The sequence below is a fragment of the Myotis nattereri genome (assembly GCF_964212035.1).
Source record: "Myotis nattereri genome assembly, chromosome: 21".
NCBI lineage: Eukaryota > Metazoa > Chordata > Mammalia > Chiroptera > Vespertilionidae > Myotis > Myotis nattereri.
The window spans coordinates 15,788,046-15,814,641 of record NC_138097.1 but is presented as its reverse complement, the minus strand read 5'-3'; the positions used below and the strand labels follow the sequence as shown (position 1 = coordinate 15,814,641).

Here is a 26,596-nt window from a genome sequence, read left to right as displayed (position 1 = left end):
TCTCCGGGCTCACTTACACCAAGAGCCTGGATAGGTCCGTTCGTTAAAGACTTGTCGGTTTTCCACTGTGAGATCGGAATAGAAATACCAGTGTGTCCACCCAGAGACAGCTGCCGCCTCTCATAAAAGTACTAAATACAGTGTCAGAGCATCACGAGGATAACAGCAATGATACGAGCAGCCATTTTCCTCAGTCCCGTGTCAGGGGCTTTTCGTGTGATCACACCTAGTCTGGACCCCCATCCTCTGAGTTAGGGTCTTCTAAGATTCTCATGTCATAGAAGAAAACTCAGGTCATAGAAGGCCAAGAGCTTAAGTCAGAGGTAGAGTTGGGATTGGAACCCAGGATGAGCCTGTAGATTCTTCCATTCTTGCTTCTTCCTTCCCATTCTCCCTCCTCAGAGGGCCTCCCCCTGGGAGGGTCCCCAGGAAGCTGGCAGCCCCTCCCACACCCTCCGAGCCCTCGTCGCTTCCCATGCCCGTGCCTTTCTGCTGAACAAGGGCTGCGGCTGCGACCCGCTACCAGCTTAGCTGCTGAGCATGTGGAGAATCGAGTTGCGCTATTAACCGCGGGCAAAACCCGTCCCCCTGGAAACTGTCCCAGTTCGAGGGTTAGAAAATGTCACCCATGTTACAGTAGAGATAAATACTACAGACAGACAGAGGCATGAAAATGGATCTAGGAGGGACGGTCGATGTTCTGTCTAAAGAGAGACTAACGGTAACTACATGGAAACCCTAGGTAATCATTGCAGGGGTTCTGCTCCATGGGGGGCCCAATGGAGGCACATGCAGGCCAGGGATAGTGGACACATGTAGAGGCAGTGAAATGAGAACAGCGTCCGGGAGACTCTGATGACCCTTGACCCTCCTCCTCTGCCCTGTGTCATGGGCCCTTCCTCCCCCATGGCCTTCCTCGGTCCCTTGAGGACTGTCTGAGGGCCTGGTGATGGGGGCAGACTTGGCGCGTGCACAAGCCCGAGATGTGGAAGGCCGCGTGGAGCCTGGAAAGGGGGGTGAGAGTCAGGTCCTTCCAAAGGACCCACTGAGTGAGTGTGGGGCCCCAGTCTTTGTGGTCATCCAGGGGAGTGCCAGGTCCTCCGCACGGGGGGGTGGGGGTCAGTTACTAGTAAGCAGGCTGTCTGCACACGAGTGAGGACATATGTCAGGAGGCTGCAGCCCAGTGTCCTAGCCTCACAGAGAAATCCATCCCAGGGTAGCTCTGTGCCTCTCTTATGACTGTGGTTCTGCTGTGATTGGATAGGGATTGGCCAACACTCTGCCCACAGGTGGCCAGGGAAGGTTCTAGAAAGTTGGGGTGAACTAGGGACAGGCAGCCGGTCACATGTCTTTCTCCCCTCCCTGGTCTCTGCCTCTCCCTCCCCTGGCCATCCAGAACTTTGTGGTTTGTTGGACAGATATTCCCAACCATAGAAGTTCTACTCGGGGGCACACACAGGGGCAGGAGGGGGTGCAGCGGAAGCCGCACAGTGTGTCCGCTCTCTGTGGCCCTTCCCCCATTTCTCTGAATGATAGGAAGGGAGGGCGCCTGCCATCCGTAGGTGGACTTTGGCCCCAGACAGCGATCCTGTCTTTATTTTTATTTACTTGTTTTTAAATATATTTTTATTGATTTCAGAGAAGAAGGGAGAGAGATAGAAAGATGGAAACATCAGTGATGAGAGAGAATCATGGATCGGCTGCCTCTTGCACGCCCCAAACTGGGGATCAAGCCTGCAACCCGGGCATGTGCCCTGACCGGGAATGGAACTGTGACCTCCTGGTTCATAGGTCGATGCTCAACCCCTGAGCCATGCCGGCCGGGCTGACCCTGTCTCTACATCCTGCTCTCCTTTTCCCGGTGAAAGAGGGAACTGCTCACTGCCCTCGCTGAGACCTTTCTTCCCTGGCCCACTGCCCGTCACTGCCCCGTGCGTGTCCGGTGCCCACGGATTACCTTGCCTCGGTCTGGGTGGCTTACGGGCTGGGAGCATAGTCTCACAAGCCTTTACCTTCAGGGGGTTTGACATCAGAGTGACGGTGTCAGAAAGCCAGGCCACGGTTCTGTCTCTGCTGGGGAGGAGGAGCCCGGGGGATGGTTTCCTTTATATCGGTTGTTTCGCCTTCTCCTCATGATTTGGCAGCCACAGTGTTGCTCAGACCTCAGGCCCAGGCGTGCTTGTGAAGTTCGAGCCCTGACAGTAGGTCGCTCAGTCTGTTGGACGAGAATGTTGTTGGTGGGACTCCTGGGGCAGGCGAACACCCTGGAGAGACCCAGCAAGTCCAGAGCTGACTTAGATGGAGTCCCACAGAGCACAGGGGGTTAAAATTCCTTCCCTGTGTGTAGACAAGAGTCATTTACATAAATAAGAAGGGGAATAGTTCTCAGAGGAACTTTTCCAGCAGGGTGTTGGCTAACTAGGTCTCTAGCTGGACTTGTCCCCAGAGGATTCATGAGAATGAAAATGGAGGGGACAGGTGCCCAGATGGCATCTGGTAGGGTGTCGGTTTGCTCCAGCCAAATTCTGGGGTGTCTGCCCAGTCCTGGCCGTCTGCAACACCCCTCCCTCCACTCCAGGCAGGAGGGGTCCCGGAGAATGGGCCACCCTGAGCAGCCATCTGGTCACTGGGCAGAGCCCCCAACCGCCTGACGTGGGGACAGGGACCATATGGGCTTTGCATGATTGTACCTTGCTTACTGTTGACTTAGATTTTAAAGTCCTCTGGAGTGGAAACAGGACGAAGGGGAAAGATCCTGCCAGAGAGCAAGAGGCTATGACCACCCTACACCCTCCCCCGCAACCCCCGGTGATGGAGTGGTCATGATGGGCAGGACAACGATCCAGGAGACACAGAGAATGGCAGAGCTGGGAAAGCCAGGCTTCTGCGCCGGGGTAGCTGCTCATCGCTAGTGAGAAGCTAAGATGATCTCTACTTCTTTCTTTTTTAAAAAAATATAATTATAATTCCATAGTTTTCATAACCCCTTGATTTAACACAAAAACCTTTATCAAGCATAGGTTCTGTGCCAGTGACTGTGCCAGGCGTTGGAGAGACAATAAAACAAGAGGAGACCCCTCCATTTAAGGAGCCCTCAGTCTGAAAGGTGCTATTCTCAAGTGTGATTCCTCCTTCTCAGCCCTTAGGAAGCCCTGGGGTCCATTACTGCGGGCAGGGGTGGAGGGGCATTGAGTCCCAAATCGAAGGTGCTAGAATCAGCAGCAGAGACCCCTCAGACCTGTGTTAGACTGAGTTTTGGCTCTTCTTCCGGCTCCAAAGCTCTGTCATCTCCAGCCTTTCTTGATGTAGAATTGATCCCCACTGCAGTGCAGGGCGGCGGGCTGGGGGAATGGCAGCCAGCATAGCAGTTCCGAGCATGGAGGCCAGACAGATGTGGGCAGGAGTCCCAGCCGTGCGTCCCGGAGCCAGTGGCTCAACCGTCAGACTGAGTTTCCTCATCTGTGAAGCAAGGATAGTCACAGAACCAACCCCGTAAGGTCGTGGCTGTGTTAATCGAGACAATGGGTGCGTCTTTCCTGACATTTGGGGAGAAAAAGAAAGGAAAGGATGGAAAGCAGAGGATGTAGAGGTTGCAGATGAGAAGTATCTAGCCAGAGTGAGGAAGTGTGGCCTGGATGGACTGTCTGTGAAGTCAGTCGGTCCATCCCTCGGTGGCTGTATGAGTTTCCTAGGGCTGCCCGCCCTAAAATCGCCACAAATTTGGTGGCTTACACGATGAGACTTGGTTCTCTGACAGTTCTGAAGGCCAGAAGTCCAAACAAGGTGTGGCAGGGCCATGCTCCCCCAAAGGCTCTCGGGGCGAATCCTCCCTGGTCTCCCAGTCCTGGTGGCTTCCCCGGCCTGTGGCTGCGTCAGCCCAGCCTCCGCCTCTGTCGCCACATGGCTTCCTCTCTGTGTTTCTGGGTGTCCTTTTCTGTCTCTCCTAAGGACACGTGGCACAGGATTTAGGGCCCAGCCTCATCCAGCATGATCTCATCTCCATTCCAACCTTAATTACATCTACAGAGACTCTTTCCAAATAAGGTCGCACTTACGGGCCCAGGTGGCCATCGCTCTTTCTGTGGCATCGGGGGGAGGACATTGTTCATCCAGCTGCAGTGGCAGAGGCAGGAGCAGGGAGCTGCCTCCTCTTTCCATCCAGCTCATCAGTTGCTTACTTCTGGCTCTGGCTCCTCGGACTTGCATGGCCAGGGAAAAGAAGCTGTGAGGAGCAGTTCATTCATCCACCTGCCCCGCCAGCCCGTGTAATTGGACAGGGCTACGGGCGAGGGGGTGCGTGCCAGGAGCTGGGCACAAAGATAAAGCAGAAGAACGGAAGTGAGCTGCTAATAACTATGCCTGCCGGGGCCGGGACCAGTGCGCAGGGCCGGTCCCCAGCTGGGCTCACTGCCCGGGAGGTGAGGACCAGCCCAGGGCTCTGGGAGCTCGGCAAGGATTGTCCACAAAGGCCTCCTGTGAGAAGACACCTCCGCCGAGTCCGGGGACCTACAGAATCAAGCAATTGGAGTTGTTCTTCCCAGACAGAGTGGAGACTGGAGACTGTTACCGTGCCTGGGATACTTGCTGCCCAAATCCTTCCATCCTTGTAAGACACGTCGATGGAGGTGCTGTTGGTCTCACTCCCGTTTTACTGACAGGGATCAAGGCTCCCACAGGAAACAGGTCACTCTGAGAGGAGGGGCAGAGCTGCATCCTGAACCAGCTCTGAGTGTGTCCAGAGAGGCTGCTGTCCAGCCAACGCCAAGGAACAGGTCTGCCCGTGGGGCCTGGGAGCCCTGGACCCGGCCCAGCCTGTCTGACGTCCACGCTGGCCTGGATCCACCACCCTGCCAGGCAGCAGCTGAAGAAGCAGGAAGTGTGAAGGACTGGCCTGTGGGCTCTGGCCCCGCGGGGCGGGGGAGGCGGAGGGGAGTGAGAGTCAAGGGCCCTGTCTTCTCCAACCAGGCGTGCCCCCGTGGATTTGGGCAGCAGCCCCATATTCCTGGTCACTTCTCTCCTTTTAAAATATATATATTTATTATATATTTATATTGATTTCAGAGAGGAAGGGACAGGGAGAGAGAGAGAAACATTCATGATGAGAGAGAATCACTGATCGGCTGCCTCCTGCACGCTCCACATTGGGGATTAAGACTGCAACCTGGGCATGTGCCCTGACCGGGAATCAAACCATGACCTTGTGGTTCTTAGGTTCTTGCTCAACCCCTGAGCCACATCGGTCGGGCCTGGCCACTTCTCTTGATACCAGCTTGTTCTGACCTGTTGTGGGCATTGAATGTAGGGCATTCACGATGCTCTCAGCAGCCGCAGGCTGACCCTCCCTACATCGTGGGGCGGGGGGGCGGGGCATGAGCATTCTGTGTCCCCTTTGACCACGGGGGAGCCAGTCAGGGGTCAGTCAGTGAGTGTTGGGGAAGCCTCGGTCGGACTCCGTTCTCGGAGCCCAGTGTGGCTATTAAGCATTCCAGCTTGATCGTGCTATTTTACTACGGCTAGAACCCATCAGACAGAAGTTAAACTTATTCATTTATTTAATCTTTCTTAAAGGCATCTCTAAAGACTTATCGATTTTTTTATTAGTAGCAGGGAGAGGGACGCTCACTTTCTTGACAAGCAAATGATTACCTGATGCCAGGTTTGAAAGCCGCTAAACAAGGGGTCTGCTTTTGAAAGACTAAAAGAAGTATTTCAACATAAAAATCAATGAAGGTACATAAAAAATTGAACTGGGTGAGCAAATGAAAAACAACTCCCTTTTTTCTCCTAATGAAGCTCATTTTACATTAAAAAAAAAGAAAAGAAACGGGAAGGGAAGCATTGCAACCCCTTGCCTGATACCCAGGTGTAAAAATAACCCACCTTGAAGTTCTGGAATATATTGATAATAAATGTGAGGCTGGCCCGGCCTGCATGACTGTGTGGTGGTGCATCGATCCATGAACCAGGAGGTCAGTCGATTCCCGGTCAGGGCACATGCCCTGGTTGCAGGCTCGATCCCCAGTGTGGGGTGTGCAGGAGGCAGCTGATTAGTGATTCTCACTCATCATTGATGTTTCTATCTCTCTCTTCCTCTCTGAAATCAATAGGAAGTTACATATTTTTTAAAATGTGAGGATGATATCAGCGGCTGAAGGCAAATATCATTTAGCAAAAGTAACTTCTGACACTTGGGTTCGCATCTGCCTTTCTTCCTCAGACTGTTGAGATGGCATTTGCAGGGACTCCTTGCTTCCGCTCCCCACCCTTCCCTACCCCCAGCCACGGTCAGGTGCACAGGGCAGCTGGGGTGACCTGTGTAGAGAACAGGGAGGCTGTGCCATTCCCTGGTGCTCAAGCCCATGGCTTCCCATCACCTGTGGAGCAGGTGCACTCTCTCCCCCTCAGTCCTTAGGTCTGTGTGAGGCCCTCTGCCCTTCCCTCCCCCTTTTCTTCCCTCCTGTCACTTCCCACCAGACCCCCTGCCCTCCATGCCCCTCCTGGCCCCCTGAGCATGCTTTTCCTTGGGGACTTTGCACGTGCGGTTTCCTCTGCCTAGAGCAGTGGTTCTCAACCTGTGGGCCGTGACCCCGTTGGCGGTCGAACAACCCTTTCACAGGGGTCGCCTAAGACCATCCTGCATATCAGATATTTACATGATGATTCATCACAGTAGCAACATGACAGTGATGAAGTAGCCACGAAAATAATTTTATGTTTGGGTCACAACATGAGGAACTGTATTTAAAGGGCCAGAAGGTTGAGAACCACTGGCCTAGAGTTTACTTCCTCTCATGGCCTCCCAGCTGTCCTCCACCACATGCAGGTTGGTGAGTGTTTGTGTCCTGATCTCCTCTTATAGGCTTCGGGCCCACTCTCACGGCCCATGTCGGCCTCAGTACCTCTTTAAATGTCCAAATGCATCACATCCTGAGGCGCTGAGGGTTGGGACTTCCACATCTTTTAAGGGGACACCATTCAGCTTATGACAGGCAGGGGTTCTGGGTGAAGGCAGCTCTCTGCAGACATGCTGGGGGTCCCGGACAATGGGTGCAAGCACCTGCTGGCCTCTTCACCTGCCTGTTGGTGGAGGCGCCTTAGGGTGCTGGCCCAGGCGCATGCTCGCACGGTTGGCGCTGCGCAGAGTGGAATGGGTGAGGTGTCTGCAGGGTGGGACGTGCGTGGGCAGTGTTGCCGTGGGTCTGGGATAGCGAGCATTGGCCCCCGCGTTGTGTCTGCAGCTCAGGGCTTATAGGCGACAGAGTTTCAACGCGGTGAACACACCGGGCGTGCGTGCTGCATGCCAAGTGAACGCCAGCTCTCGGGGGACAAAATCGTTCTGTATTCTGGACTCCCGTCTCCCAGCAGAGCTTCCCCGATCCATCTGAATTACAGATTAACCGGCATCGAGGGGACGGCAGAGCCCGCTTAAATGAATAGCTCTCTAATTTATTAAAGGCTTATTTATGCTGCCGGTATCCGGCGCTCGTTAAATTCCTGGAGTGGCTCAGGCCCCTCTGCTGCCCCCTGACCCGTTGCTGCTGGAATATCTTATCTTTTCCGGCTCCGACAGGGCTCCGACGGCGGCTGTGCGTGGGGGTAGCGACGGGCTGCTCACCTCTGTGGGCTTGCCGTGTCTCTCCTGGGCCAGCAGTTGGCTGCTGCTCATGGTGACGTCTGGGTCGTTGGGAGGAGGCCATGTGCACATGGCCCTGCTGTCCCCCCAGAGAATGAAGGGGGCACTGCACTGACCACTAGACCCTCCCACGTGATGGCATCGCGATTTGCAGCTCTGACACGTGGCTCTTGACTCGCGCTCCTGAAAGTGACCCACCTCCCTTGCCGGCCCGTGGTCCTGCGAGGTGGGGGGGGGGGGTGCGGGGGGGGGTGCGGGGGGGGCATGGCTGCTGGAGGCTGTTGTGTCTGAATTGGCCCAGACTTCTGCCCGGTTCTGGCAGGTGCTTTTCCCGGGAATGAGCCCCGGGCTGGGCCGAGGCGCAGGGCGATGGGCTAGCGTTGCCCTGGGCAGGGCCAGAAGCCTTCCGGGAAGGGAGAGAGGCTCCCGGTGTGACCTGAGATTCCCACTGACCTCGGAAGATATTCAGCTTCACTTATGCTAATAACCTAATACATGCCAAATCTCTTCCCGTACGAACTCATGTAACCTGGTGACACTGTGGCTGCAGCTGCCTTATGGTTACCACGCATAGATGAAGAAGCGGAGAGAGAAGGTCATTCATTTTTCCAAGGCTGCCCAGCTAGGACCTGGGGAGCTGGGACTGGACCCCAAAATCCATCTGATGTCAGATCCTTGTGCTGAACTGCTGTGCAGGACACCCAGGCTTTCCCCTCTGCCAGCCCAGCCTGCTCCTGGCCCCTCAGAGCCCGCGGCCGGGCTGCGGTCCCTCCATCTGCTCTCACCTTCCACCTGCCAGGGAGCGGGAGGGGCTGGAGAGCGTGGAGGTCTTACGCAGGGAGCGCGCTCTGTCACCGTGGCTTCTGGGGTCTGAGCATCTGCTTGGCGGCTCGTCCCTGGCCCTTCCTCTCCCCGGGCAGGCGAGTCACTGCGTCATGTGTCAGCCCCACGCTCGCAGCAGGCTTCTCTCTGGACCTCATCAGAGGCAGAGGAAGAAGAAGATCGAAGAGGTCAGCTCTCCTCTTCCAGAAAGGCCTTGGGCGTAGTTTGGAGGGGGCTTGGGAAAGGCGGGAGAGCCCAGAGCTGTCCTGCTGCTGGGTGTGGACGCCGCGTGGCTGGCTGGGGCTGGGCATCAGGGCTGAGTGAGCGCCTCTCGGCCCTAAGCACCGAGCTCTGTGCTGGAGGCCGCCCGCCTCCCAGGCTGCTCCTGAGCCATATTTGCCCGCACCAGGAGCTCCCTGTGTGTTTTTTTTCTTTTACCTTCCAGGACTGGCAGGGGACTGGGATAACTGTGGGTCAGGACACTTTAAAAAATAAACACGTTTTTATTGATTTCGGAGAGGAAGGGAGAGGGAGAGCGAGATGAAGCCCACAACCCAAGCATGTGCCCGGACTGGGACTCAAACCGGGACCTCCTGGTTCCTAGGTCCACACTCAACCACGGAGCCACGCCGGCCGGGCATGGGACACTTTTCTTTCTGTTCCCGATACCACAGGAAGAGGATGGGATGCTCTGTGCCCTCTGTTGGGGCATCGCGGTGAGAAGACATCAGGAGAGAGGCAGAGGGACTTGCCATCCACCCTCCTAGCTAGAGGGTTTCTAACCCGGAAGCGGGCTGAGGTTCTGCGGAAGGCCAGGGCACTGCACATTTCTGTGAGAACGCCGTCTCTGTCGTATTTGAAATTGGTGTGAGGGTATTTTAATTCTTGGGATAAGTCCCTTCCCACCTCCAAATTATGATCTCAGTGTCGAGTTGAGGCAGCGTACTTGTTCCTAAGTGAGCCAAGGCCCCAGGGTGGATGATAAATTGTGTAAGTATTGCCAGCTCTAGGTAGGACTGTATTTATTCTCCCAAATTTGGACCATGAGCTAAAAAAAAAACCAAACAAATTTTATCATCACCCTTCATCTCCAACTCTATGCCCTAAAAATTTACTTATTATTAATATTTAAGAGCTATCACTCTGTAGGAATCATTGCCTATAAAAAGACATACATTCTGCTCTACTTCTATTTTATACACATCTTTCTCCAGCTCTCTGCCATCTGATCGAGGTTCCGCATTAAAAATACATGTCTATGAGCAGAGCTTGTGGGTACCGGCCTCCCTCACCTGTCTTAGCTGATTTGCTCGGCTGAGAGCTCGAGGAAATATTCACCAGCGGAACCCAGGGGCCTGCCACTCTCTCCCCCCCCATCTGCCTGCTCTCTCCCCAGTTTGACCGCCAGCCTTGCCTTAACCCACATGCAGCACCTTTCCGCCGCTTCTCTTTGCCAACTGCAGACTTCTTGCAGTTCGGCTGGTTCATTTCAGTGGCGCCGGGAGAGATAAGATGTGAGGCCCCTTTAAATCCTGCCCTCTCTTCCTTATCAAGGCAGCCTGAACTCCAAGTCTGTCCCTGCTGCTCGGAGGGGAGAATGTTGGCTTTGACTTTAACAGACGTTGTGGCTGCCCCGTTTAATGCCCCCGCCCCCCGTCCTGGGTACATGCTGCATGGATTCCAGGAGGGCTGAGTTGGAAACCCGGCTCTCACGCTGGCTGGTCGATTGAGCCATCTTAGGCGTTTCAGTGGGTCTTGGTTTGGTCCCAGGTGGGAAGGGCGGGTCGCTTACCTGCGTTTATCTGTGTCAGAGGGTAATTGAGAGAAGGAAGCAAATGAGCCGTGAGTGTGAAAGTGCCTGGCATCTGGGAGGCTGTGCAGCTCCGGAGACACCGTGATGTTGACAGTTAGGATGATGATGGCGGTGGTGTGTCTAAGGGTCACTGGTTTAATACATCTCCCACTTCCAGGAAACATGCTGGTTGTTCTCATAAAATCGCGTTATTAGAATATGGGCTTGAGCCCAGGCCAGAAAGGGGGACGTGCTTCCCCTCCCCGGACTCCGCTGACTCACCAGCGGCCTTGGCCGGACGTGGTCACCAAGACGCCACGGGTCCCATCCACCTGCTCCTCCCGCTTTAATGCTCGGAGTGGCGCAGATCTCCTCTAATCTGTTCCCTATGGAGAGACGGGCGGGCGGGCTGAGAGGGACTGTTGGCAAGAGGCTCTGAGCTTGTCTGCAGACGTCTGTGCCCTGAGGCTCCTCCGTGGGCCTGGATTTGCATTCATCACCAGAACCCAAGCTCCCAGGAGGCGCCGCAGCCTGGACATCCCACCTCATCCTCTGCCATCTCAGGGCTTCGTACAGCACAGGGAGTGTGCGGGCACTGAGGCCCTCGCTCTGTTTATTCTCACCTGCTCGGTGTTGGGTGAGGAAGTGCGTCTCCCTGAGTCTCAGTTTCCCCATCTGCAAAGTGGGGATATTAACAGAACCCACCTCAGGATTGTCCTGGGGAAAATGCAGAGAGCAGGATCCCTGGACACAGTGGCACTGGTGGGGCAGTCCTGTGTGTCCTGCTGACCCCGGAGTAATCTGGCTGGAGGCCTGGGTCTGCCACCACGGTGTCCGCTCTCAAGTCCTTTGCAGGAACTGCAGAACTGAAATAAGAGGTGCCATCCTCTCTTGCAGTCTCATCCATCCACCCACCCATTCGCCCATCCATTCTAGCCGTATCCCCTGCCTGCCAGTCACTGCTCCTTTCCCAGGACATGGACGTGAACTTGAACCTGTCCCTGCTCTGCACAGACCTAACACCCGCGACCAGCTGCGGGGCAAGGTGTGCTATGCTGGGGGTAGAGCTGGATGCCAAGGAAGGGGAGGGGTCCCTTCCAGCTTGGGGGGGGGGTAGGGGAGGGCGTGGGTGAGCAGGGCACTCAGACCAGAATTCACAGAGAAAGAGGCTGTGAGCTGGGGCAGGAGGATCCATAGAGCGCCATGCGTGATATTAAGTTCTCAACAAATGGTGAGTGTTGCAGTTATTTAATACTTTGCTCACTACAGGCATTCAATAGATATATTTGGATCGACTGACTGTGACTGGCAGTACAGACAAAGGAGGCAGGCTTTAGTCTTACTTCTTTTTGCCTAGAAGGGCCTCTGGCTTTTACAGGACGGGTGCTCCATCAGCCAGGGGGCGGGGCCCGTGGTCCTCCCACTCCATCAGTCCTCAGCCTCATTTCCCCTCCGACACACAGCAGGGCACATTCCATCTACCTTGGCACAGAAGGGGGCAAACCTCCCTTCCGTTGACTTCCCGTGGTGCCAAATCACACAATCAGCGCCTTTTAGCTGAGCCGGATCTCAGGGAAGAGAGTGCGGGCACGTTGCCAAGGGACCTGAAATCCTAGTTGCCAGCAGTTTCGTTAATCACAGCATTTCTGCCCGACACGGCATTCATACACGTCCACACTTAATAGGCCTGTTAATAATACCCAGCGTTTGTGTCAACCCTGCTGCGTGCGGGCGTGTGCCAGGTGTTTTCCGGGCATTTTTAAATTTAAATCTCCTGGGAAGGGCAGATGGGACGGGATAGAAGTGTAGGTCGTATTTGGGGAATAACAAAACGAGTATTTTTTCTCAATTAGTAGTGGGAGTTGTGGTTGGTGGGTAATGGCCGGCTTTGAGTGTCAAGTCTCGATGGCACAGGTTTGTGAATCAGGGCACACGTAGGTAAAGTGAGAGAGTGAGCCTGATGGAAATTCAGCAACAGATCCAAGGAAAATGTCAAACATGCTCTCTCTCTTTGTATTGCTTTGTAGGTTTTCTTAAAATTACTGATGGCAGACAGTATGCTATAGGGAAAGTACCGGCCTTGACACAAAATGTCTTTTTTTTTTTTATCCTTATCTGAGGATATATTTTCCGTTGATTTTTAGAGAGAGTGAAAGGGAGGGAGGGTGAGGGGAGAGAGAGAGAGGGAGAGAGAAACATTGATGTGAGAGAGACACATTGCCTAGTTGCCTCCTGCACATGCCCCAACCAGGGGCAGGGTGCCAACCCTTAATCAAGGTATGTGCCCTTGACCAGGAATCAAACCCGCGACCCTTCAGTCCTCGGGCTGATGCTCTAACCACTGGCCAGGGCAACATGAAATGTCTTGCATTTGAATCATTTGCTGAGGGACTGGGGATAAGTTCATGAAATAGTTGTGCGGTTCCAGTTCCCTTGTCTATGAATTGGAGGTAATCATTGCAAGCTGATAAGGGTTAAATGAAGCAATATTTATAAATTGCTTGGGACAATTCGTTGCCATAGTAGTCATCCAACGGTAGCTTGACTCAATGAGAAAGTGCAGGAAAACAGGACCAAGCCGCTGGAGTACCCAGGGTTCTCCATAGATAACACCTGGCTCGTGTGTGTGTGCGCACACTTACACATATATGTCGTGTGCACCGCCAGTCTGCCCAGCAAAACTTTGAAAAGACACATGTGAAGACCTTCCACAGTAGACCCTCTGGGGATCCAGGCCAAGATGGGAGTGATTCCGAGGCTCCTGTGAAGCCAACCTTTTAAAAATAAACGCTGCTGCGAGGCGTTGGGATGGCAACGTGGTGACTTTGGGTCCCCGAGGTCCTGCCCCTCTGGGTTCGTTTCCCTGCATGGGCGGTGACACAGCTACTTTTGAATTCACGCCCACAGCAGGGAAGGACAATGACCAAAGACCATGATGTTCCATTGGCACTCCCTTTACTTCTCTTAACTGCATTTTTTTTTTTTAATCCTGGAGGCAAATAATTGATATAACGAGAATGTCCTTCAATGAAGACACTATTACGTGAAAGCAGCTGGTCAACCTATTCAAGGTTTCCCCCTAGAAATGTTTCCGAATTGTTGAGTCTAAAGCCCATCCCCTTTGCATCTGGGAGCCTGAGACGGTGCCGTGTGTGTGTGTGTGTGTGTGTGTGTGTGTGTGTGTGAGAGAGAGAGAGAGAGAGAGAGAGAGAGAGAGAAATCCTGCTCGCTGTGTGGGCTCTCCTCTAGCTTTCTCCTCCTCCAGCAGTTCCAGGCAGGCTTAGTCATGGATTCAAACCACCTCTGATTGGCAGGAACTTCTCACACTTCAGGTTTCTCTTCCCCAACCTTTTTTTTATTCCACCTGGTGAAGGATCTTAAATGCTGTGCCTTTAAGGAGCCTGCTGCTTCCAGGCACCTCGGGAGGAACCCGGGGTTTGCACATTTGCATATGAGGCCAAGGTTCTGCCCGTGTGTGTGTGTGTGTGTGTGTGTGTGTGTGTGTGTGTGTGAAGTCAGCAGCTCCAGGTAATATCGCCGGCAGCCTCTTGGTCCTGGCGGATGTTAGCCTGCTACACACCCATCTTCCATAGAGCATCTTGCTTGCCTAACTGCTCAGGTCAATGTCAAGATCAGCCAATTAATACCGGTGTTTGCCAACCCCCATAAACACACACAGAACCCGTGGTCCCACTTTAAAGTAGGACGGATTTTAAATTCCATTACGAAGCACCGAGGGGTTTTTCCTAGAATGCTAACCAGCAGTATTGTTAAGCAATTAAAAAGCAGGAAAGCAAACTCACTTAAAATAGCCGAAACCTCATGGGCTCAAAATTATGCCTGTTGCCCTGGGAACATAAAGTCATGAGAACGAAGGCAAAGACACTGTTGAGCTAGAGGATGTGAAATAGACGAGAGAACTACAGAAGCGGTCCGAGCCTCGCTTCCGCACTCCTTGTGTGTCCTCCCCAGCCCACCCTCACCCTCCCACTGCATCCTCCGCATCTGTCATCGAGCAGGGAAGGAAGTCCACTGTGACACACCTTGCCGGGTCTCAGACAATCCCGGCCCCTCTGTGGCCCTCGGCTGTTGGCTTTGCATTCCCTCACTGCGCGTCAGGGCGGCGGCAGGTTATGGTTGACTTAACCCGAGGCATTCAAAGCCCCAAAGAAATAGACTGGTTCCTGCCTGCACCCAGTTGTGTTCCCAGAGAGGCGGGGGTAGGGGCCTGGATTAGAACTCGGAACCCTTACGGCTTCCATCTATTGCTCTTGCGCTCCGTGACAAATCTTCTCTCCTGCGACGCTGGCTTGACTTTTACAGGATCTTGATTTCCATTTTAATAATCCCAAGCCTTCCCTCGACACTGCAACAGAATTACATTTAAATACACAGCTCACATTTTCTCTTGACATTTTCTTTAGAAGGCAGGAAAGAGGAAAAGGAGAAAGGGGGTCGGTGTTCATTCTTCCCATCACAGAGCAAAATTCTTCTCTTTTATCAGAACTCTTTGTTCAGAGCCTCCAGGGAGAAGGGTGAGCCAAGGGCTGCTCCTCGGGCCTCCAGGCTCTCCAGTTACCCCTGGAGACACCAGGCGAACTCCGCATCCAGAGTTCCAGGCTCTGGGGGGAGCGCACCGGTGTCAGCATTAAGCGATGGGGCTCGGAGATAGTCTTGTCAGTCTAATTGATCTTGAGTCGTTGCCTCTGCTGTCAGAGCTGTCTATCTCCTTACCCATAATCCTCATCACTTTGATAGCCCGTCAGGAATATGGGACTTGGCCCAGCCTTGCCTTCATCCAATAACATTATGAAATTGATACTGACACTTCCATTGGCACTAATTTCTCTAAGAGATTGGAGCCAGAGGACAAGTGGTTTAGCTTCATGGCAGTTAAGCTTTCCAAGTAGATGGGGATGGCCTAAGATTGATTGACCTGGACCCCGAGGAAGCGGGGAGGGAGATGGGAACAGAGGGAGGAGAAGGGATGGAAAATCAATGGCTCCGTCGTCATCATCAAGTGATATCTGTCGGCTGCCCAAGAAGGACAGTGTCCTCTCTGGACATTCTGAAGGTCACACCACGCCCTTTCCAAGACTGCTTCGGAGGGCGTTGGGAAAATTAGGAGAGAGCCATGTTGGCTAGAGTGGTTCACCTCCTCACCTGTGATAATGCCCCCTAGTGTCTGGAGTCCGAAACAGCAACCGGTCATACCCAGGACTGTCTTTCCCCCACCCAACACCCACAAAGAAGGCCAGAGCTACTTTCCCCCAGGGCGACTGTCCTTCATCATCCGAACCAAAGGATGCGCTATGAATAATTGTGCCGGATAACAGGTACAGGCAAAGGCTGCGTGGCCACCCTCCTCTCAATGCGGAACTAAATATACCTGAACCGAGCAAGGAGACACTCTCTCTTTGGCAGGTTTTAATTCATGGCCCAGACCTCCTCAGGTTAATGGATGCATGCGGAAACAGGCTTTTGATGACGGGGTCAAAACCTCTTACTTTTGAAAGTGAGAGGGTTTTTATTTTTTTTAATGAATTGATAGGTTTAATAATACGGCCGGATCTGAAGGTCAGTCTAAGAATAACACCTTAGAAGTGATTGCAGGAAGATTGTGTTTTCAGATTGGATGATTAGATCTTTGGGATTTTTTTTCTTTGTACCAGTTTGGCCCCGTGCCTATCTTTAGAAAAGCAAAGGGCTGACTCACTCGTGCTAGAATTTCCCGAGCCCACATCCACCTCACCACACTTTTTGGCGGGTATTTGGTCTGAGTGTTCAATATCCTTGATACATTACACTTAAGTCTATTCTATAGGTAACCCATGGACATAGGTTGTCTGGTGAGGAATGAGAAGGGGTGAAGTTATAAAGCAACACAGACCAGTAAGTCTCCTTTAATCTGTTTAATGAGCACTTATTAACTGGTTCTACTTTGTGTGTGAGTTTGTATCCAGTCTGGCCTAGGAGCACATCTGTGTGAGCACACATGGGGTCTGGGCTCATTTATGAGGGTCTGGTGGGGGGTACACACACCACCTCACTGCTTTGCTCTGTGTGCTAAGGAGAGCCTGGCACCCCAGGTGCTGGCCTGGCCAGCGGAGCCCCTACCCAGGGCTGGAGCGGGTGAGCAGACAGAGCAGGAGCCGTGCAAGGGAGAGAGCGCCGGGAGGATCCAGTGCTACTCCGATTGATTTGCTGTTGTATTTATGCCTGGCTCCCTGCAAGTCATTCGACCTCTGCCCCCTGCACAGATCCTGCCACAGCACTGTTCCAATGAAACGCGTCCATCACTTTTACGGTCTGTCTGTGGACGGGACGAGCGCGCCCAGAGAGTAATAGGCGCTGTCGCCGCCCTGCCCAGCAGCCGCCCACCTGCCTGCGTGGGGGGGAGAGGCAGCAGCCAGAGTTCAAGGTGTCCCGGAGGGAGGCGGAGGCCACCAGGGAAGCAGAGAGGATCTTTGGGGCAGGAGGGAAGGCAAGCCCTGGGGGATGGAGCAAGGCCTCTTTGCAGGGATGCAGGGTGAGGGGCTAAAGGCGTTCGCCAGGCTGGGGGTCCCTCTCTGGGCTGCCTTCCTCTCCTACCCTGGCTCAGGGGCTCCCACGTGCCTCTCTGCTGCCCTGGGCACCCCAGGACGTGGTCCTCATCACGTGTGGCATCTCTATAGGTTTGCCGTGTCCCTGCTGTAGACCTGGGGCCTCTGCATGGCCCATGTGTTTCTCCTTCCCCTTCTTCCCTGGGGCCTGGCATACAAGGAGTATTTGGAGAACATGTGGGTGGTTGGGAGCGGCCGCTGTGGGAGGAGTGGCATGAAAAGGGAACTGAAATGTTAGGTGCTGGGATAGGCTTAGTGCTACAGTCCCTGGGAACCCCAAATTCGTGACATCTCCCAGCAGCTGCCATGAAGGTCCACTTGGTGGGGAGTCCTCCCTGCTCCCAGAGACGCCTCATTGCGTCTTCCTCCCAGAGGGAGACTTGAGATTCATGGCCACCTTCACGTTCCTAGAGGACGTGCATTTGGTGTGAGCTGAGTTCAAGTCACAGCTGCCCCTGACTGTGCGAGGGTCACTTTCACAACTCGGAGCCTCAGTTGCCTCACCTGTGAAATGGGAAGTGTAGGCCCTACCCTGAGTGTCTTAGTGGGTTGCTATGGTGATTGAGTTGCTGGATGGGAAAGCGCCTTGTGAGCCATGAAGTGCCATGCAGACCTGAGGAGTCTCCTTTGCTGACGTTGTGGGTTTCATTGCATCCGGTCATGAGATTCCTTCATTCTAAAGGCTCCGTGGTCTGTACCTCTCACCGCCCTCCCTCCTCAAGGCTCCCAGGAGGCCTCCTACCTTCCCAGGGAGCATCTAATAAAGGAGGAGGCATCTTTTGTGTGTGATGTAAGGTGATGGAATCTGTGTCAAACCCAGGGTGAGCTGGGTGGGACCCCCTCGGGCTCTAGGGCGTGGGAGCGAGGTAGCCCTCTCCGATGACCTGGAAGAAGCCGCAGGTTGCCAGGCTTTCACGCCAGCGGGACAGTCAGGCATGGAAGGCAGTCACTCGCTGCTGTTTATGCCTGGGATGCTCTATACTGTCCGTGTAAAGAGTCTCTGGGAAAACCTGGTGACGTTTGCCTCCCCTCAGGCTGCATGTTTCTGCCTTCCCTGGCCCTGCTGCCTGACGTCCTCCGGCCTCTGCACCCCTTCACAGGAGCTGCCCTTCCAGCTGCAGCCTGGTGTGAGGCCGGTTCCCTCACACGGGTCCCCGGCAGGACAGATGGCAGTGGGGGGAGACCATGGCGGCTGATATCAGCAAAACGACGCTGGAGGGCCAGGCAGTGTGCGCCGGGTAATGAGCCCAGACGCTCGGGCCAGACAGATGTGGGCTGCCTGCGTTTATTAGCTCTGACCTTGGGCAGACGGGAGAACCTGAGGCTTCCATTTCCTCAGCTGCATCCCTGGAATAACAGGGTGTCCCCCCGGGTTGTCGCGATGATGAACTGAGATCAGGGAAGCCTGCCTTCTCCTTCCTTAAATGTGCTCTTGGGCCGGTCGATCAGCACGATTTTCAATCACCAGGCGATACCTCCAAGCGATGAACGCTACGAGGCATGAGCAATGCCTTCGGTTCCTGGAAGAGGCTGGGAGGGAATTGGAGCCAGAGAATAAAGCTCCTCTTTGGGGAAATGATTCAGGGAGAGAAGCAGAGAAGTGAGGAGGGGCATGCCTTGTTGGGCAGCCCGTCGGCCCGGCGCGCCCTGGCGATCAGAGTGGTGACGTCTGGCTGGGAGCCAGAGCAGGCGGAGAGGGGCGGGCCCAGGCACGGAGGGCTGGTGCCTGGTCCCCAGGTGTGCTCTTGGGCACAGCCCGGGCTCACTTGGCCACTGTCCCACGTGTGCCAATAAAAATTAAGAAATTAATTTTCTCCCGTTTGCCGGTGAGGACTCGGCTCCTTGTAGGAGACGGTGAGTGGGATCCCTCTCTGAGCACGGCTGGGTTTTAATTGTGTGTGTGTTGTGCTGTGCTCTCACTCGTTTCCGGTTTGTGAGTTCCTGCTCCCAGTCTGTTGATGCCACGCTCTCGCCCACCAGGGACACGCCAATATTTGATTTTTTCAGTAGGAAAAGCGTGAGGTTTTAGAAACATCATCTTCTAAATTCGAAGGTTGGCTTGTTTGTTTCATTCTGACACATTACAAAGCCTCATTCTGGGTTGTTTTTCTTCACTTCCTAAGTCAGATGTGGTGGGGGGGAGTTCTGTATGGAACTAGATTTGATCAGAGCTCAACTTTGGGACAGAGAGTTGGGAAGGAGGCATTTTCAAATCAATCACCTCCTTGAGGATGATGAGGCCTCGTATCCTGTGCATAAGGCACTTCTGCAAAGATTTGTTGGAGGTGCTATGGAACATGCATACCACCTGAAGGAAAGGATTATAGTGCCAGTGTCACGTGTGAGATGGCCACATTCCTGTTAGTCAGCATGAGCTAGGATATGTTGTGGTAACAACCAGTGCCCCTGCCAATCTTAGTGACTGCAAACAATGGAGCCCACGCCACATGTGCACCAGGTGTTGGCTGGAGATCTCGGCTCTGTTACCCTCACTTGGGGACTGAGGTGAACTGGAGGCTGCCTCATGCTTCCTCAATTGCCAAGACAGGAAAATGAGAATACGGCAGATCACACACTGGGTTTTTTTTTTTAAATGATATGTAATTGACATATACTAGTTTCAGGTGTGTAACATAATGACTCAATGCTTGTATATATTGCAAAATGATCACCACAATAAGTCTAGTTAACGTTTATCGCATCACATGGTTATAGATTTTATTTTTGGATGAGAACTTCTGAGATTTATTCTCTTAGCAACTCTCAGATATGCAATACGGTGTTAACAACAGTCACCATGCTGTACGTTACATCCCAGGACTTGTTTACTGTATAACTGGAAGTCTGTACCTTTCGACCCTATTCACCCATTTGCCCCCTCCACCACCCTTGGCAACCAGCATTCTGTTGTCTGCATCTATGAGCTTGTTTTTCCTTTTCTTTTTCTTTTTTAAGATTCCACATGTAAGTGGGATCATACAGTATTTGTCTTTTCTCTGTCAGACTCCTTTCACTTAGCACAGTGTCCTCAGAGTCCATCCACGCTTTCCCAAATGGCAGGACTTCCTCCTCCTTGTGGCTGAATATATCCCATGTGTCTGTGCTCACGAATGATCACAACTTCTCTACTCTCCTGTCAGTGGACACTGGGGCTGCTTCCTTGTCTTGGGTATTGTAACTTGGGGAGTTACAATATGGACCATAGTAGTTCGTAGGGGTACAGCTGTCTCTTTGACATAGTGTTGTTTCCTTTGGATATATTCTCAGAAGTGGAATCGATGGGCCACATGGTAGCTGCATTTTTTTAGCCCGGGTGGTGTGGCCCAGGGTTTGAGTGTTTGATTCCCCATCAGGGCACATGCCCAGGTTGTGAGCTCAATCCCCAGGAGGGGGTGTGCAGGAGGCAGCTGATCTATGATTCTCTCTCATCATGGATGTTTCTCTCTCTCCCTCTCCCTGCCTCTCTGAAGTCAATTAAAAAATATATAAAAATTCCTCTCATTAGCCGGTGGTTCTATTGTGGTCTGGTTGGAAGAACTAGACCAGCGGTCTGAGAGAGGCAAAAAGGCACCAGTGTGGCAAGAGAGTCATGTGATGTGTCCGAGCGAGCGGCCCTGTCTTCCCTCAGGGGTCTCTCGCAGAAGCTTGACGTCACCAGGAGGGCTGTAGCCTATTTCTCTTTCTTTCTGTTCCTTAGTGCTGCCTAACAAAGTAAGTGTGTGATGAGGGACGGGTAGTGACCGCGGAGAGGCCCATCACAGCCCTAGACAGCACGTGTGCCCAGCGCTCAGCGCTCAGCGCTCAGCGCTCAGCGCGCCTGACTCCTCCTGCGCTGCCCCAGCCCCTGCGGCATCAGGAAAGTAGAAGAACCCCCTGGGGGCTCTCCCTTTATTACTGTCCCTTCTTCATACCTTAGCGCGTTCTTCTCTGCGCTTATTAAAGTGAGAGGAGACTTGCTTCCTCTCCCCGAGGGGCTGCCAGTCTCTGGGTTTTCTTTCCCCGGAGGCAGCTGACCTGACCTGGCCAGAGGGGAAAGGGGACTTGGTCCCAGGGTGGACGCTGGAGTCGCCCCGTGGCTCTCCACCTGGGCAGCTCTGTCACCTCAGGGGTATTTGGAAGTTTGCCTGGTAGGTGGGGACGCTACCTTTATACCCTTACTTTTTTTTTATAGGTTTTGCTTTTTAGAGCAGTTTTAGGGCCCCAGCAATACTGAATGGAAGGTACAGAGAGCTCCCATATATGCCCTGCCCCCACATATGGACAGCCTCCCCCATTACCAACACCCCCCCCTCCGATGGTACATTTATTACAATTGATGGGCCTGAGAGGGGATGTCAATGCTGGTGTCGAGGGTGTTCAATGCCCTGCTGGGCCCTGCTGGGCCCAGCACAGCCCTGGTGAGGGCTCTGCCACAGGCAAGCAGGGTCTCCTGGCCCATCCTTTGCGGGGATTGGGGCTGGGTATGCTTTGTTGACCTTTATATTAAGGCCTGTGGTTATGGAAGGAACAGAGGTGAGTGTAGGGGCCTGGGCACGAGGGTGGGCTGATGGGCAGTGGTCTCTGTGACGTGTATTTAGTTGAATCGAGCAGAACGGTCAGCGGCCCTGGGAGGAGGAGGAAATGCTGAGTCATCTGTCATCCATCCGGTGAGTCTAATGAGGTGACTCACCCACTCCTCTCCCCATTCTCAAATTTTTAATGACTTTTTTCTCCTTTACCTCTTTTCTCTGTCTCCCTCTCTCTCTCTTTCAATCAGATGTTGGATCTTTGGATAGAGACTTTAATTTTCTTATCTTTTCTTTCCTATTTACCATCTCTTTCCTTTTTGTTTGGCTTTTCAGAACATTTCCTAGACTTTATCTCCTACTCTTCTTTGACTTTCAAAGTTTGATGACCGTACATCCCAAGGACTCTTTCTTTCTTTTTTTAAAATTTTCTTTATTGATTTCAGAGAGGAAGGGAAAAGGAGATAGAAACATCAGTAATGAGAGAGAGTCATAGATTGGCTGCCTCCTGGATGCCCCCTACTGGGGATCAAGCCCACAACCCGGGCATGTGCCCTGCCTGACCGGGAATCGAACCATGACCTCCTGGCTCATAGGTCGATGCTCAGCCACTGAGCCACACCGGCCGGGCCCAAGGACTCTTTCTTACACTCTAATTGTTCATGTTTTCAGTGCCATCTTGTCTTCTGGGGCAGTGCCTTCATTTACCTCCCCGAGGATGTTAGTGATGTTGTGGAAAGCCTCCTGTTGCCTGCACTGCCCGTTCCCTCCAGCTCCCCAGGCTCTGCCATGCCGACGCTCTGCTGCCGTGTCTGCTGGCCCTGAGCTGTTTATTCAGACTTAGGCACCGGGCACCAGAAAGTGAATGAGATCTTGCTTTGTGCGCACGGGTGGGGCTTGTCAACTATCCGGCTCCACTAAGGCCCAGTGTGGCTCAGTGGTTGAGCATCGACCTATGTACCTGTTTGATTCCCAGTCCAGGCACAGGCCTGGGTTGTGGGCTTGATCCCCAGTGGGAGACTTGCAGGAGGCAGCTGATCCATCATTCTCTCTCATCATTGATGTTTCTCTCTCTCCCTTTCCCATCCTCTCTGAAATCAATGAAAATATATTTTAAAAAATAAGCTTGATTTCATTGTGAGACCCCCTTAAATGTCGATAACTCGCTGTCTGTCTTTTTTGAGGCATTGTTTCTCCAGACAGGGCTCTCTAACCTCCTGCCGGGGGCGGTGTGAGGCGAGATGGGCGTGGGCGGGCGGGTGGGCGGGCAGTGTTATTCCTGGTTTATGTTGTTCCAGAAGCAGGAAGAGGGGGTGCAGCTTCATGCTGTACCCCACCCGTCCTCTGAGCCGTTCAGGTTCAGTTTCTGTGGGACTGAACTGCTGGCTCTGGTGGGACGGGGCGAGGTGATGGCCTGGGAGACTTGTTGCAGCCTGAGCCTCGCCCCGGACTTCTGGGCACCCTATCCCTCCAGACACTGGCCTTCCACAGCATGTCTGGCTTCCTGTATACATTCCCCTGCAGTCCCGCTGGCCCAGTCTTCAGTAGCTCCCTCCTCTGGCAAGCTTTCTCCTTCGATTTCTTATCTTCTAAAATGCTACTGAAGTATCTTATTTCCTCCTGTCTCTCCTCTTCCTTCTGTTTGTGCACAAATATTTGCTTAATTTCTTCAGATTGAAGAGGGAAGGCACAGACCGGTGCTCAGCTGTCTGTGTTCAACTGGAAATCCCTGTGACGTTTTCCAGAAAGTTTACAAGGTGTTTGCAGAAACGGGCCTCTCTGTGCAAAGCGAGGGATTACTGCGAGTGTGTGGGCCACTGCTTGGTGCCATTTTCCCGGCCAGGCGTTTGTCAGGGCTTGGAATCAGCCTGCCTGTGCTGGTGGGGGGGGGGGGGGATTCTGGGTCCCCTGTGCATGTCGCCATCTCCCATTTAGTTCTGCCTCATTGGCGCCTCACCTCGCGCTTGATGAGGAGCCTTCCCCTCATCACCTTGAGGGCGATGTAATGGGCTCCGCAGCGGAAATATTGTTCGAGCCGCCAAACCGCATCCCAGCAGGCGCTTTGTCTTGGGACCATGTGTCTTGCAGAGCAGCCATTTAACACGCCGGTGGCACGAAGAGTCGCAGCTAATTCACTTTACGGGGCTTTTACTTGTATCTATGGGACAGTCGCACCGGCAGACAGAGGCATGGCTCCACCCCGCCATGATTGAGCCCCGCATTCAATGTCTTCGTCAGCCCGTGTTTGTAAATAGCCTTACCTCCTGGGATTCTCCTGGGGTCAGGAAAGGGCGGCGTTGGGGTGATGGAGACGCACGTGGTGTTCTCTGAAGCCATCAGGGAGTGTGCATCCTGCAAGAGCAGGACAGGGGCCCAGGTGCCTGTGGGTAATGGTGATGGAGCCTAATTGCTGTCACCCGTGCAAGCTGGTTCCGACTAGACCCAGGCGCACACCGGGCTTGTCTCCCCACAGGCTGGGCACCGTGGGTGGCAGGGCCCAATGCAAGTTGTCCTACTCCTTAGGCACCGGGGGGCACGCGGCAGAGGCGCTCAGCCCCAAGGCCCTCACCGAGGTCCTAGATCTCAGGTGCGCAGGGCACTCACAGGAGGGCCTTTAATCCAGACGCCCGGCTGCAGCCCAGACCCCTGGACTCAGACCCTTTGGGGTGGGACCCGGCCCGGGCAGTTCTTCAAGTTCCTAAAGGGAGAAGGGGCAGCGTGCAAACTGCTGCTAGGTCATTTTTCTTTTTAATCCTACTGTTGCTACATAAGCAAAGAAACATATTATTTCAAACTAATTTGGGTTTGGGGAAAGTGAACATAATGTACGTTGTAGTCATTTCGGTTCACTGGTTTATTTATGGTGCGATGCGGCGGATTTTTCTCTCATGAAGGAGAAGTAGAGTTGGTCCTCTGAATGCAGAATCCCGGCATCTGGGGATGTCCTTCCCGTGGGTTTTGGGCCTTTGGAAAGTACGGGAGCAAAAATAGTGAGCGGGCGTGTGGGCAAGGCCGGGCCCTGGCCCCCTGGCGTCACCAGCCCTGGTCTCTCCACGTGCAGGTCCCGTGGCTGTCATCAGCGGGGAGGAGGACTCGGCCAGCCCGCTGCACCACATCAACCACGGCATCACCACGCCCTCGTCGCTGGACGCCGGGCCCGACACGGTGGTCATTGGCATGACCCGCATCCCGGTCATCGAGAACCCCCAGTACTTCCGTCAGGGGCACAACTGCCACAACCCCGACACATGTGAGTACTGGGGTGCAATGCTGTCCCTTCTGGGGGGGGCGGTGACGATAGGCCATGAGGCTGGGGTTCTGGAACCTTCTGGGGTGACCTGCTACCTCCTCACCTCCCCCTCTCTAAGAGACCCTCCCTGTTTGTCTCAAAACCTGAAGAGTAGCCTGGGCCGGAGGACGCCATAGGCAGAGCCCCGGGAGCAGCCGGAGGCAGGACCCAGCCCCACAGGAAAGTGCTTCCAGTGAGGCAGGGGGTGCAGACCGGCCGGGCTTCTCCATAGACCTGGCCTGTGCCCCGACTCTGCCCTGCCTTCAGCCTCTGAGATGGGCAGACCCGCCACCCCAGCCTCCATGGGAGGGAGGGAGTGAAGGGCGCCGAGCACCATTTGAATGGGGACATCTTGGCAGCTGCCCCTCCAGTGCCCGCAGTGCCCACTCCCTGAGGGTCCCATGGCCACGGCGCTAGGACCCCCGCATCCCTAAGCCCCTGCAGGGTCTCACTCAGGTCAGGGCTCAGGCCCCTGCTCCATCCTGGCCTCTCCCCTCTGTTGGTCCCAGCTCCTTACTCTGTATTTCTGCTGGAGCCTCTCCCGCTTCGGGGCCTCTGGCCTGGCCGTTCAGCCAGCAGCTGTTCCCCTGGCCGGGTCCCCCGGTTCAGCCCACCCAGCAACTGCAGTGCACCCTCCTCTCCCGCGCTCCTGCCCCCCAATGTCAGCCACTTCCCAAGGGGGCACAGAGGCCCTGGAGACTGCCTCAGAGCTGGAAGGGACAGAGCTGGGCCAGGGGAAGGCCTCCTGGTAGGACAGGAAAACTGCGGTTCTGGCGGGCTGTGGGCTCCCCTGCTTTGCCCCCCGGCTTCTGCCGTTGGCTGTCAGTCTCACCTGGTGCTAGGGCCGGCCTAGGGGGTGCCTGTTCTCGCTCCTCCGTCCAAGCTCTCTGTTGGGCCCCACTCTTTGTAGCTCTCAGAGCCGTCGCTGCTCCCCTGTCCGTCTTACAGCAGAGCGGGCACTTGGCTTCCCCGCCGGCTCTGCTTCTGCTCTTCTGACTTCAGTGAGAGCATCACAGGTGGGAGGACTGGGCTTGAGCCAGGACGGGGCTATCGTTCCCCCGTGGGTGTCCTCCAGCATCGGGGTTTGTCGGAGCCCCTGTCAGCGTGGTTAGAGGAAGGACCTGGGTTCCGGGCAGGGGAGGAAAGACCGTGATCCAGATGCAGAGGGGGGCGCTCAGTGCACAGGGCACAGCTGCTCTCTTGCCTCAGGTCAGGTTCGCCCTGGCCGGCCCCGGGTGTGGCCCGAGGAAGGCCTTCTGTGGTCGTACCACGGGACACCCCGTCTCGGTTGACGTCGTTGCGTTTTCTAGAGTGGCATTGCAGGCGTTGCTGTGTTGAGGCCGCACTTGATTCTCATTATTCGCAGTAGTTATGTTCTATAAAGGCCCGTGAACACTGCCTTAGGCCCGCGGAGCCATTGCTCCTCGAGGAAATGCGGGGTCAGGTTCCTGCCAGCCCCTGGCCACCGCTGAGCCCTCGGCTGGCCAGGACCCAGCCTGCTTCGCGCATGCTTCCGCTCGAAGGCTTCTTATTTAACAGGTACTGTTGCGTCCCTGACATTGCCCTCAGGGTCAGCAGCACTGACGCGCGCCTGATCGGAGCTTCCCTAACGCGGGGTGGGGGGGGGGTGAGTCAAACATTTAGCCCCCTCCCCCTCGCATGTTTGTGAATGACCGTGACAGTGCTGCCATGTTGGCTTGGGGTTACACATGCATTTTAGGGAGCATGACACAGACTCAGGGATGCTGAGGATGGACTGTGTCCTTCCGGGGACACTCTGGGCTCTCCTCTGGGTCAAGTCTGCTCGTGTGAGTGCCCGATACCCGGCTGTCGGCACAGTGGCCCAGCGGGGTGCATCTGGCTCGTAGGAAAGAAGTCTCAGTGACAGTGGAGACCCCGGGGGGAGCGTGGGATCTGCGTGTCCTGTGATGTCAGGCCCCTGCACCCAGGCAA

The 26,596-nt window shown here is 54.4% G+C and overlaps 1 protein-coding gene across 4 annotated transcripts in view; it reads left to right on the top strand.

The window, feature by feature from the left end:
* The window catches only part of NTRK3 (neurotrophic receptor tyrosine kinase 3), a 212,523-nt gene that overhangs the window by 92,400 nt on the left and 93,527 nt on the right, over positions 1–26,596 (top strand). For all 4 annotated transcript variants that reach the window (XM_081114823.1, XM_081114822.1, XM_081114821.1 and 1 more), the window contains exon 13: positions 24,416–24,604. In XM_081114823.1, the coding sequence (XP_080970949.1) occupies positions 24,416–24,604 (189 nt within the window). The remainder of the gene's footprint in view (positions 1–24,415; positions 24,605–26,596) is intronic.